The 12,796-nt window shown below is 42.3% G+C and overlaps 1 protein-coding gene across 1 annotated transcript in view; it reads right to left on the bottom strand.

Moving 5' to 3' along the window:
* The window catches only part of KIAA0825 (KIAA0825 ortholog), a 143,748-nt gene that overhangs the window by 57,605 nt on the left and 73,347 nt on the right, over positions 1-12,796 (bottom strand). Inside the window, exons 7-9 of the mRNA XM_054397995.1 lie at positions 11,904-12,169; positions 10,512-10,662; positions 1,471-1,661 (exon numbers count right to left, since the gene is read on the bottom strand). Coding sequence (XP_054253970.1) covers positions 1,471-1,661; positions 10,512-10,662; positions 11,904-12,169 — 608 coding nt within the window. The remainder of the gene's footprint in view (positions 1-1,470; positions 1,662-10,511; positions 10,663-11,903; positions 12,170-12,796) is intronic.

Raw genomic sequence — 12,796 nt, forward strand, 5'->3', positions numbered from 1 at the left:
TGAAATTCACCAAGGGCAAGTGCAGGGTCCTGCACCTGGGGAAGAATAACCTCCTGAACCAGTACAGGTGAAGGGTGACCTGCTGGAGAGCAGGTCTTCAGAGAAGGACCTGGGAGTGATGGTGGACAACAAGTTCACCATGAACCAGCAATGTGTCCTTGTGGACAAGGTGGCCAATAGCATCCTGGGGTGCATCAAGAAGAGTGTGGCCAGCAGGTCGACAGAGATTCTGCTCCACCTCAACTCTACCCTGGTGAGGCCTCATCCTGAGTTCTGTGTCCAATGCTGGGCTCCCCAATTCAAGAGGGACAGGGGCTTGCTGAAGAAGGAATAGCAAAGGGCTACAAAGATGCTGAGGGGCCTGCAACATCTCTGATGAGGAAAGGCTGGGAGAACTGGGGACTTTTAGTCTGGAGAAGAGCAGACTGAGGGGATCTCATCAACGCTGATCAATACTTCAAGGGTGGGTGTCAGGAGGATGGGAGCAGGCTTTGTTCAGTGGTGCCCAGTGACAGGACAAGGGGCAATGGGCATAGACTTGAACATAGAAGTTCCATCTAAACACGAGGTGGAACTTCTTTAATTTAAGGGTGCAGGAGCCCTGGAGCAGGCTGCCCAGAGAGGTAGTGGAATCTCCATCTCTGGACACATTCCTAGCCCCCCTGGCCATTATGATGATCCTGGGCAAGCTGCTGTGGGTGGCCTGCTTTAGCAGGGGGGTTTGGACTGGGTGATCTCCAGAGGTGCCTTCCATCCCCCCGCCATGCTGGGATTCCATGACAGCTCTCCAGCAAAGGGGTAGGATGAGAAGTAAACAAACTTCTTCAGTCAAACAAGACATTGGATAGAATGAGAAAGGACAGAGTAGGAGGCAAACTTGCACCTGGAGACATCTGCTTTGACAAAACATAAGAACCCTAGGAACAGAAGTTCCAAACTTCACAGTTCCTAAAATGACAGGAGAAGGAACAGCCTCCTCCTCCTCCTCTCTCCTTCTGCACCACTGGCCTCATTCTGGCATATCTTTTGATGGGACCTTGCAGCTCTTTCACTTGAGAAGCCCTAGGACAACCCAAATTTTACTGGAACACCTGGAGTTCTCTCCTCCATAAATCAATGACTCAATTTCTAACCTCAATGCTACCAGTTTTGACTGCATTTTTGGTGGTGCCACCCCTCCTCAAGGCAATGCTCTCTGTGAGGCTTTCAAACCAATTAAGCAGTTTATGGAATACGTTCACCAGGAGTTCCAAACCCACCTCTCTGATTCTGCCAGGTGTAGTATATGGCTACTAAATACACTTAAATAGACAAAATACATGGAATTGAAATGGACACCAAAATACATAAGTTGTGTCTATTGCCTCTGCTGTGTTAACATTTACATCAGAACCAAAGCAGCACATTACAGAAGACTTAGATCCAGTTGCTTCATCCATTTAAAGAGCGCCTTAAACATGCAACCATTACCTGATTTGTGGTGTTCTCTTGTAGCTGGGACAGGCCTGACAATATCTGGAGGCCAGCAAAGCCAGAGATTGCTCTAGTACATCTCTAAGGATCTCCTGGGCTGTCTTGGGTGGTAGAATAGTCCACAGATCATGATGAAGAGCACAGCAGAAGTAATGCCACATCTGGACAGAGAAGGAGCATCTTTCCCCCTAGCAAAACCACCACAAAATTACATAATTAAAACACACCTTCCAAAATGTCAGTTTAGTTCATAGAATCATAGAGTGGCTCAGGTTGGAAGGGACCTCAGAGATCATTTCCTCCAACGTCCCCACCATGGGCAGGGACACCTCTCAACTAGACTCAGCTGCTCAAGGGCTCATCCAACCTGGCCTTGAACACCCCCAGGGAGGAGGCAGCCACAGCCTCCCTGGGCAGCCTGTGCCAGAGTCTCAGCACCCTCACACTGAAGAACTTCTTCCTCAGCTCCAGTCTAACCCTGCTCTGCCTCAGATCCAAACCATTCCTGTAAGAGGAATTGATTTGATGTGAAAGGAAACTGCTGAAGAGTTTTAGGCAGCTGATGACCAAAAAAGGCAGTACTTGACAAGATGTGAAACATCTTTATTAGCAAGTTCCATTTCAGTGACAGAACTGGAACCAAACCAACAGCACCTGACCTCTTCTACCCCTAATTAACCTGTTCTCAACACCCATGGTGTTGTAAGTCTAGTTTAAAAGCACACAGAGCATTCTGCACTCATTACAGTGGTCAGATGAACTTAAAGTAACAGTTCCCTTGTCCTCAGAAGAAAATGATTATTTAAACTACCTATTTCCCCAGACTCATAATTGTCACACATCACTGTGGTTATATAACTTTGATTGTATCTAATGGACATGCAGTAAGAGCAAAAAAAAAAAAAAAATAACATAACTGAATAATTAAAGTGATAATAAGAAATGTTTAGAAGTTTTTAGTTAGATTCCTCCTCCCCCCACCCCCATTATTATGGTAATTAATTAAAACTAATCATTTGGGGGGGGGAGGAGAAGGACACAGCATCGGTATTAATATTTCATTGTCTATGGAGAACCATCCCCAAAAAAAAGACACAAAGAGAGAGCTGGGGCTGTTCAGTCTGGAGATTAGAAGGCTCCAAGGAGACCTTATTGTGACCTTACAGTTTCTGAAAGGGGCTACAAGAAAGCTGGGGAGGGACTTTGTAGGGTGTCAGGGAGTGATAGGACTGGAGGGAATGGAGCAAAACTAGAAATGGGTAGACTCAGATTGGATGTTAGGAAGAAGTTCTTCCCCATGAGAGTGGTGAGAGCCTGGAATGGGTTGCCCAAGGAGGTGGTGGAAGCCTCATCCCTGGAGGTTTTTGCAGCCAGGCTGGATGTGGCTGTGAGCAACCTGCTGTAGTGTGAGGTGTCCCTGCCCATAGCAGGGGGGTTGGGACTGGATGAGCCTTGAGGTCCCTTCCAATCCTAACAATTCCATGGTTCTCAGGGTTTTATATTAAAAACTACAGTAAAGTTGCTGCTTGAGAGAGACAAACACAGAGCCACAAAGCTGCTGCAGGCAGTGGAACGTCTCCCTATGAGAACAGGCTGAGGGAGCTTGGGGCTCTTGAGCTTGGAGCAGAGGAGCCTGAGGGCTGCCCTCATTTGATAAAGATGTGAAGGGATGGAGCCAGGCTCTGCTCAGGGATGTCCAATGACAGGACAAAGGGCAATGGGGGCAAGCTGGAGCAGAGGAGGTTCCATAGGAGAGAGGTTTCACTGTGAGGGAGGCAAAGCCCTGGAGCAGGCTGCCCAGGGAGGTTGTGGAGCCTCCTTCTCTGGGGATACCCAAAACCCATCTGGATGTGTAACCTGCCCTGGGTGACCCTGCACTGGCAGTGGGGTTGGACTGGATGATCTCTTGAGCTCTCTTCCAACCCCTAACATTCTATGACTCTCTGAAATTATGAACAAAAGTACTAAACTTGTCATTAGATTAGTGACTGGGATCACCAAGATCCCACTTAGAATAAAAACAAATCAATCAAGGAAGAACAATTCATGAAGACGTCCAATTTTCTGAGTCTCCCTAATGCAGAAAAGAAAAATGTAATGCAGGAGAGTTTCAAAATACAGCTAATTAAAAAGAAAGATCAAAAATAAATTAAAAGGGGGGAAAAGTTTTGATGTGTGTGTGTGTGCATAAAACCATTTTAAGTGTATTTCATAATTATTTTCAGGTGTATTTATAATTATTCTAAGTGTATATTAAGAGGGAGTTTGCACAAGCAAGGGCTTGAAAAGTGTTTCCACACAGTTAAAACAGTATTGACTAATATTCACTAAAAATGGAGATAACAAAATAATGGCCAAAATAATGTCTTCTTTTTTATATATATATATATATGAAATAAAATTACAGTATTATTCCATGACAAAGAAAGAACAAGGTTACTTCATAATTCAATTCACAATTTCAGATTTTCCCATTATTTCTTTTTTTCTTGTAATTTTCACAAATATTCACACTTTCATATTTCTACCAAATTTCATATTTTTCAAAAATTCCATATTTTTCAAACATTCTATATTTTTCCAAAATCTCATAACTACTAGGAAAAAAGAAGTAATAATTTTTTCATTAGTTTCTGTCAGTCTGGGTTTCTTAGATCTATTACCAGGACTACTTTTAAGATCCATTCCAGTAGAACTCATCCAGAAATAAAACCTCTAAATAAATTTCACTGACATTTTACTGACATTTCTCTTTTTTTTGCAAAAAAGAAAAAACACTTCAACTATTACAGAAGAAACTAACCAAGATGAAAAAAAAAATAAAAATTATAACAATAATGAAATTATTATTAAAAAATTAATACTATTAATTTTAATCAATACCTATTATTAATGATAATGCTGATGACAATACAGAATTATTATTATATTTATTAAAAAGTAAAAACATCATTAATAATAAAATATGATAAATATTAATATAAATATAAAAATATAATCACAAAATATTTATATATTAATAGATATATTAATAGATATATTAATAGATATATTAATATAAGGTATAAATAATAATAAAATAATGATAAATTATTAATAATAATAATGAGAACAATGAAACAATAATAATAAAATTACTTTAAATGCTTCGTGGCAGATAATTTATTTTGGTAATATTATTATTTATTATTATTAAGAACAACAATAATCAGAAGAATAACAACAATATTATTATTAATACTACTATGTAATATTATTATATATTACATATATTATATATTATATAGTACATATTACATATAGTATCTATTATATATATAATATATAGTACATATTATATATAGTATCTATTTTATATATATAATATATAAAATATATAAAGGAATAATAATAATAATAATAATAATAATAATAATAATAATAATAATAATAATAATAATAATAATAATAATAATAATAATAAACAACCCCAACTATTTTGAATGCCTCATGGCAGGTATTATATTTTGGTCATGCTTTAAAAATCTATAAAAACTAATTAAAAATTTTTCAAGAACCATGCAAGCTCAGCAACCAGGAATACAATTCTGAGCTGGCTTTTCTAACTCAGGGGGTGTTTATTTTTCTAAGAAACTGGATGTTGGTGGATTTTACCCTTTTTAACTACATAACTCTGTACACAAATCCCTTCAATTTCCCTGCTTTGTTTAATTTAAAGCAGCAAACTGAACAACATCTCTTCTCTAACATTTTACCTCCCCTGCAGAAGCAGCAGTTTCACTGGAGACTTAAATGAGATTAATTCCCCCTTTTTCTGACCTGTTTTTCTATTTGTTGCCATTTCCCGACAATTCTGCTGGCAAACATCTGCTATTTTTTGCAGGCTTTGTATAATGCAAACAGATGTGAGCTTTTATTTAGCTTACATATCAGGAAACAAGCAGCTGGGCTTTATTAGGTAAACCACTCAATATTATCTTTGAACAGACAATTCTTTATTCTCTGGCTATTAGAAAGCATAAGTTCACAAAGCTACAGCTGATGTCTGTCTGCTACATGAAAACCTCTGCTTGAAAGCATCATCTGGAGAGCTGGTCCAGGGGCACAATGGGTGTTCAGTGCACTCCACCAGTGGCAGCTTCTCTCCCTGCCAGCTTGGACCTGGGAGTGCTGCATGGGAAACTCAGATCAGAGTCACCACATCATCACCAAAAATTCATTGCTACTATCTCACAAAAATATTAGGGGTTGGAAGGGACCTCTGGAGATCTTCAAGTCCAATCCTTGGAGCACCTCTCCTATGAGGAGAGACTGAAAGAGTTGGGGCTGTTCAGTCTGGAGAAAAGAAGGCTCCCAGGTGACCTTCTTGTGGCCTTCCAGGATCTGAAGAGGGCTACAAGAAAGCTGGGGAGGGACTTTTTAGGCTATCAGGGAGTGACAGGACTGGGGGGAATGGAATAAAGCTGGAAGTGGGGAGATTCAGACTGGATGTGAGGAAGAAGTTCTTCCCCATGAGAGTGGTGAGAGCCTGGAATGGGTTGTGCAGGGAGGTGGTTGAGGCTCCATCCCTGGAGGTGTTTGCAGCCAGGCTGGATGAGGCTCTGGCCAGCCTGCTGTAGTGTGAGGTGTCCCTGCCCATGGCAGGGGGGTTGGAACTGGATGAGCCTTGTGGTCCCTTCCAACCCTGACTGATTCTATGACTCTATGAATCCCACTGCCAGAGCAGGACCATAGAATGCAGCACAGGTCACACAGGAACACATCCAGACGGGTCTTGAAAATCTCCAGAGAAGGAGGCTCCACAACCCCTCTGTGAAGCTTGTTCCAGTGCTCTGTGACCTTCACAGTGAAGAAGTTCCTCCTCATGTTGAAGTGGAACCTTCTGTGTTGTAGCTTATATCCATTGCCCCTTGTCTCTCTGCTTCACTGTCCTGAGACACATCCAGAACTTCATGTGATATGGTTTCAATCACTGTGTTTACCCTCTAATCAAAACTGGTCTTTTGGCTTTCCTTTTAATTCCACTTATCACTATTGGATGGGGTGCATGCCAGAGGGAGGATGGAGAAGCAGGTGCATTTGGCAGAGTGTGGCCAACAGGTCAAGGGAGGTTCTTCTCCCCCACTACTCTGCTCTAGCCAGCCCACATCTGGAGTACTGGGTCCAGTTTTGGGCCCCCCAGTGCAAGAGAGACAGGGAACTGCTGGAGAGAGTCCAGGGGAGGCTATGAAGATGCTGAGGGGCCTGGAGCATCTCTGTGAGGAGCAAAAGCTGAGATCCCTGGGGCTGCTGAGCCTGGAGAAGTGCAGCCCCAGAGGGGATCTGAGCAATGCTCAGCAAGAGCTAAAGGGGCTGTGCCCTGGCTGGGGCCAGGCTCATGTCATGGTGCCCAGGGACAGGACAAGGGGCAAGGGGCACAAACTGGGACCCAGGAGGCTCCACCTGAACAGGAAGAGAAAATTCTTCAAGGTGAGGGTGCTGGAGCCCTGGAGCAGGCTGCCCAGAGAGGTTGTGGAGTCTTCTTCTTTGGAGAGCTTCCAACCCCCCCTGGCCATTTTGTTCCTGGGCAAGCTGCTGTGGGTGCCCTGCTATAGCAGGGGGGTTGGACTGGGTGATTTCCGGAGGTCCCTTCCAACCCCCACCATGCTGGAGTTCTGTTAAATGGGTTAAGGAAGTCCAATACTACTAAAAAATACACTATTCTTATTTTAACAAGGTAGAAAATTCTCTTCTAGAATGTAACAGCCATTTGCTACCAATCTTGCTCTCCTCAGGCTTTATCATTGCACAGAGAAAGAAATAAATGGCTGCAGAGATGCAGCTCTGTGTAATCAGAGACAGACACTGTCCCCTGCCTCTCCCTCCTTGCAGTGGTTTTGTCTTTTTTCTGGATGACTTACACACCCAATAAGTCAAACAGCTTCATTAGAAGGGAGTGGGAAGGAAGGCTATCATATGTTCCTTCTAATACCACTTCAAAGTCCTGTTTTATGGGGAAAAAGGAGAAGAGTAACTCCCTGTGATCCTTGAAGTGTAGGGTTGTCATTTAGTTTGTAATTAAGCATGCAAAACAAGAATGAGGAAAGAAAGGTTTCCTCCTCTTCCTTCTGCCCTCCTCATGCACACAAAGCCACTGGACAGAGAAGTATTTGCTAATTTTGTGGCAGCACAAGGGAATGTGGGCTTTTTTTTTTTTTCCTTTAAGAAATGGTATTCAGGGTTTACAGATGAGGACTGAATCTTATTATAGACTCATAGAACCACAGCATGGTTTGGGGTGGATGGCACCTCCAGAGCTCATGTAGTCCAATTCCCCTGCAGTGAGCAGGGACATCCTCCACTAGATTATAGCTGCTTTTAATACTCAAAACTGGGGGGTGAAGGAGAAAGGGAACTGGGGGGCAAAGGAGGAAAGGTACTGAGGGTCCTGTCCTAAACCAGGTTCAAGAGCGGGGCTAGTCAAAAGACAAGCAGAGGCAGAGAGCCAAGTGCAGCTTCCTCTTAATGCAGCAAGACCATGATGCTGTCTACAGAAGTGGATCCCACTGAAAACACAGCCAGGGCTGTGAGAAACTCACACAGATGCAAGAGTGTGCTCCCACTGGGAGGGCAGGAGCTCATACCAGAGCCTGCTCTTGATGAGTGGTAAGCTCTTCTGGCACCTGGCTATAAGCTACTCTTGTTTCCTTAGCTCAGCAGGACCTGCATGACTTCAGAGGTAGTGTCAGGCTTCCTACTGAGCTTAAACCTTGGAAGGAGAAAGCTCTCAAGCCAAAAGTTTCAGCTGCGTGTTGTCTCTGGGATGCCTACAAGAGCTCAACAGAAGTAGCAGCTGCTCAGCATTACACCTCTAAGCAGACCATGGTCCATCCTTGGCCCACAGCTCAGTAAAAACAGCAGAGTGATGATGTGAAGTTGCATACTTCCCACCTCAAATTCACTGCTCAACCCTGTCAGCACCCCATCTCCATTGCTTTTCAACACCTCCAGGGATGGGGACTTTAACACTGCCCTGGACAGTCTGGGCCAGGTCTTGACAACCCTTTTGGGAAAGAAATTTTTCCTCATGTACAAGATAAGCCTCCCCTAGGGCAACATGAGGCTGGTTCCTCTTGTCCTGTCACTTTTCTTTGGGAGAAGAGATCGAACCCCACCTGGCTTCACACTTTCAGGTAGTTGTAGAAAGCAAGAAGGTCTTCCCTCAGCCTCCTTTTCTCCAGGCTGGACAACCTCAGTTCCTTCATAGGTACTTGTGCTATAGACCCTCCACCAGCTTCATTGTCCTTCTTTGGGCACACTCCAGCACCTCCCTATCTGTACTATAACCAGGGGCCCAAAACTGAACCAAGGACTCACCAGTGCCCAGTCCAGAGGCATGATCACTGTCCTGGTGCTGCTGCCCACACCATTGCTGGTCCAGGCCAGGATGCTGGTGGCCTTCCTGGCCACCTGAGCACACTGCTGGCTCATTTTCAGACTGCTGTCAACCAGCACCCCCAGGTCATTTCCCACTGGGCAGTTTTTAGCCACTCTGCCTCAAGCCTGGAGCATTCATGAGGTTGTTGTGACCCAAGGGCAGGACCCAGCTCTTGGCCTTATTGAATCTCACTCTATTGGCCTCATTGCATTCATTCATCCTGGGCAGGTCCTTCTGTAGAGCCTTCCGACTCTCAAGAAGATCAACACTGCCACCCAACCTGGTGTCACCTGCAAACTTACTGAGGGTGTCTCAATCCCCTTGTCCAGGTAAAGATATTAAAGAGAACTGGCCCCAGTGCTGAGCCCTGGTAAGGGCAGGACTTTTTCTGCATGAGATCATTGATAAAAGCACACAATACTTTCAGTTCATCCTGAATTTGAGTGAAAATAACTCCAAATAGTGTATGTCAATCCTACATCTATGTTTAACTGGAAAGAAAAAAAATAATCCACTTGATCCTTAGGGTTTTTCTCACTGGATGTGGTAGTTTTAGGCTATGCCTTTAAAAATTTTTCACAGATCTTGAACAGAAAGTGGTAAAATGTAAATAAATTTCTATTGGGTGCAAAAATGATAACTCTAAACAATCTCATTGGAGAGATAACTGACTTAAACTAGTTGTACAAAACAATCTTTCTCTCTTTTGGCTTCTTTGCTCTGGGAGACACTAACAACTTGCTTCTGCTGTCTTCTGCTTGACCTTGGCTGCATTGTTTTGGCTAAGCCTAACAAAATAACCCTCTGCTCTTTTCTCTTGTCCCTCCCTTTGTGTCCAAAAGGGGGTAGAAGGAGGCAGGGAGTGGGAAGCTATTAGATCCCCTGGTTTTGGGCCAGGGGGGTTCTTGTGCTGTTTATAAACTGTAAACACCTGTAAATATTGTGTATTTTGTACATATTCATTGCATTTCACTGTAGATTGTAGTTTTGCTTGTAAATATACCTTCATTTAGTTCCAACTGGGCTGGTCTGGCAAATTTACTGTTGGAGGGGAATTTTCAACCCACCACACTGGATCATTAGGATTACAGTCTAAGAGCAGATCTGTGACTTTGAAATGCATCAGTTGTTTCAGAAGCATATTGCTGAGTGATGAAGGTAACTATATTGACCATTTTTGTTTGCTATATCCTTCACTCACAAGAGGTAAAAAAGGGAACAAACTGAAAATAAAAATCAAAGAATCAGGTTTTAAAATTCCAGGAGGTAGAAAAAAAGAAATAAAAATCAACAGCTCTTTCATATGTCAGAGGATGTGTAAAGAAGAGTAAAAATGACAGTATCTTCTTTACTGAGTTCTGTATAAACATCTTGAACTTGACACACAGTATTTGATTAAGCAAACGGCACAAACACTCCATGGTAATGATTTATCTCATCTTTAAGTAACTGTTGCTTTCCTACATCATTTCTACAGAGGCATTTGCCTGCACTAACAGCTATTTCAAATAGCAAATTCCAATAATCCTTATGTAAAAGTAATGCTGACCTTATGCTTCTAATTAGGCAAGCAGTAAAACACATTTCTTAAAAGGGAGACACAGTAAACTTAACCTCACACCTCATAAAAAGCTTTGTAGTCATCCCAGTGGTGGCTCTCAGCATCCTGTAAAATGCTTGTAGCACAAACTCTGACGCAGTAGTCCGTAACTTGAAACTGGAGAACGTTGATGAATTCCTGATATTGTTGGACAGGCACTAGGAACAGGGGTCTGTTCAGAGAGAATGATCAAAGAGGCAAAGATTGAAAGGCTGTGCAGTAGGAGGTAACAACCCCCAGCACTGCAAATGGTTTTGATTATTAGGTATCAATCATTCATTTCCTCTTGGTCCTGGAGTCTGAAGCTAGCATTCAATTCTGAAAAATACCTGGTCTTTGTTTCACAAGTTCTTTAAATATATCTGCTCCTCCATAAATCCTCATTTAACCAAGTCACTGAGAAATATATTTCTTCATCCTATTTTCTGAAATAAAAGTACATTTGTCATTCTCTTACTGGGAGAGTCTGGGTTGAAGCACAACTGCATCAGCACTGACCGTGACAAAATGTAAAACACAGGGAGCAGAGATCACTTGTGATAGGCTTGCACTAAAACTCTTTCAAAATACACATAGGTGGAATTATTGAGCAACATTATGGCTCATGGAACTATTGAGCAACATTATGGCTCAGATACACTTCATGCAGGAGAGAGTAAAACAACAGAGGTAGCTCAGCAGAGCACACAACCCTGGCAGAAATCACACATGCCTTGAAAACTGGGCTCGGTCAGGTGTCCCTCCCCAGAGGACCAGTTTTTGCTTTTAAATTACACATGGCCAAAAGCACAGGGATCAAAAAACAGAGATTCCTCTTAAGTCAAAACATCCCAAGAGCACAGAAAATGTAGTTGCATTGCCCCCCAAGGTCAAACACTGTCTCAGGCCTTAGACTACTACTTTGTAATTTCTCTAATTTTTTTAATGAAAACTCTCAAATTGGATGTACTTGTTCACATCTCTGATTGCAGACAGTGAGGGAAGAGCAGAGGGATGTTGCATTTATCCTGTCCTCTAAGACCTGGCACATGCTAAATCAGAACCTTGTAAGAATCCACCTATTGCAAAGGTCAGAAAAGGAAATCACAGGGTGAAGAGACAACAGCAGAGTACATTCAGTTCACTGGGCAAACCTATTTACTCAGGCTTAATAAATAAAAAAAAAAAATTGATCTGCAAATCAAAGGCAGATCTTAAACATAAATAATTTGCTTTGCAATGGCTGCTTTGGATTATCAATAGCCTTGGCCCAGGTCTTTCCACAAACAGCACAGGCAGCGTGTGCTGAAAAATACAATGTTGTTTGGAAAAACTACCACTCCACTGCCATCACTGAAATGGAACCAGGCCCTGTGTTGTTTATGGTTGAATTAAACCATCAGAAGTTGAAAAAAAAAAAAAAAAAGGACTCACTTTTTGCTCATTTCCCTCATTAAATTGCTATACATTGTGAAATGCTGCAAGACATAGATCGCCGTGGAGAGGGCGGCGTGCAAGTCTTGCAGGGGAGCCTTGGAGGGAACATCTTTGCTCTTCTCCTCCAGCCTTGCCAGGACAGCTGTTGCCACTTTGCTGCAGGCCTCTACAAAGTTGGCTCTAATTTCCTGAAGGGAATCATCTCTGCATGCCAGAGCCAATGGAAGCAATGTGTCAAGTTCTTCCATGATGTCAGCACAGAACTGAGGGAAAGAAAGGGTGGCATCAAGTTATTAGTGCTGCTTCATTCATACACACAGGGGTCAGCTTCCTGAACAATGAAACTGGCATCAAACATAAATACTTGAAATCAGCTTCACAAGCATTTCATCCTGTTATACAGGGAGAAAAACATTTATCTACAATAAGTGAATCATTTCATTCCTTTTTTCTTTTCCTTTTTTTTTTTTTTTCTCTAAAGCTGGGTAATGTATATCACGGAACAAAAATTAAGACCATCTTCTGTTAGCCTTTGCTTTGCTCATGGTTTCATTAGCTGCACATTCAAAGCATGAGGGAGGTGAATCCCTTGTCAACAGTGACAATCTTCTAAATTAATTCATTTGGAAAAATACACAAACACATTTCTTGATACTGAATTTTGAAAACAGGCTTGCCATCTCTCAGCAAATTCATACATTGAGCTCACCTAAAAAATTACCTCCCCAAAGCTTATCTGTCATTTTTAAGCCAACATTGATTGACAGCATTCCAAATCTGAAAGCGAAAAAAACAAAAAACAATCCCAACACCTATTTCCTTAGAAAAAAAATAAACAAGCAACCGAAAAACCCAACAACAATTTAATTAATCATATAAATGACCTTTCA

The sequence above is a fragment of the Indicator indicator genome, chromosome Z, assembly GCF_027791375.1.
Source record: "Indicator indicator isolate 239-I01 chromosome Z, UM_Iind_1.1, whole genome shotgun sequence".
NCBI classification, from domain to species: domain Eukaryota; kingdom Metazoa; phylum Chordata; class Aves; order Piciformes; family Indicatoridae; genus Indicator; species Indicator indicator.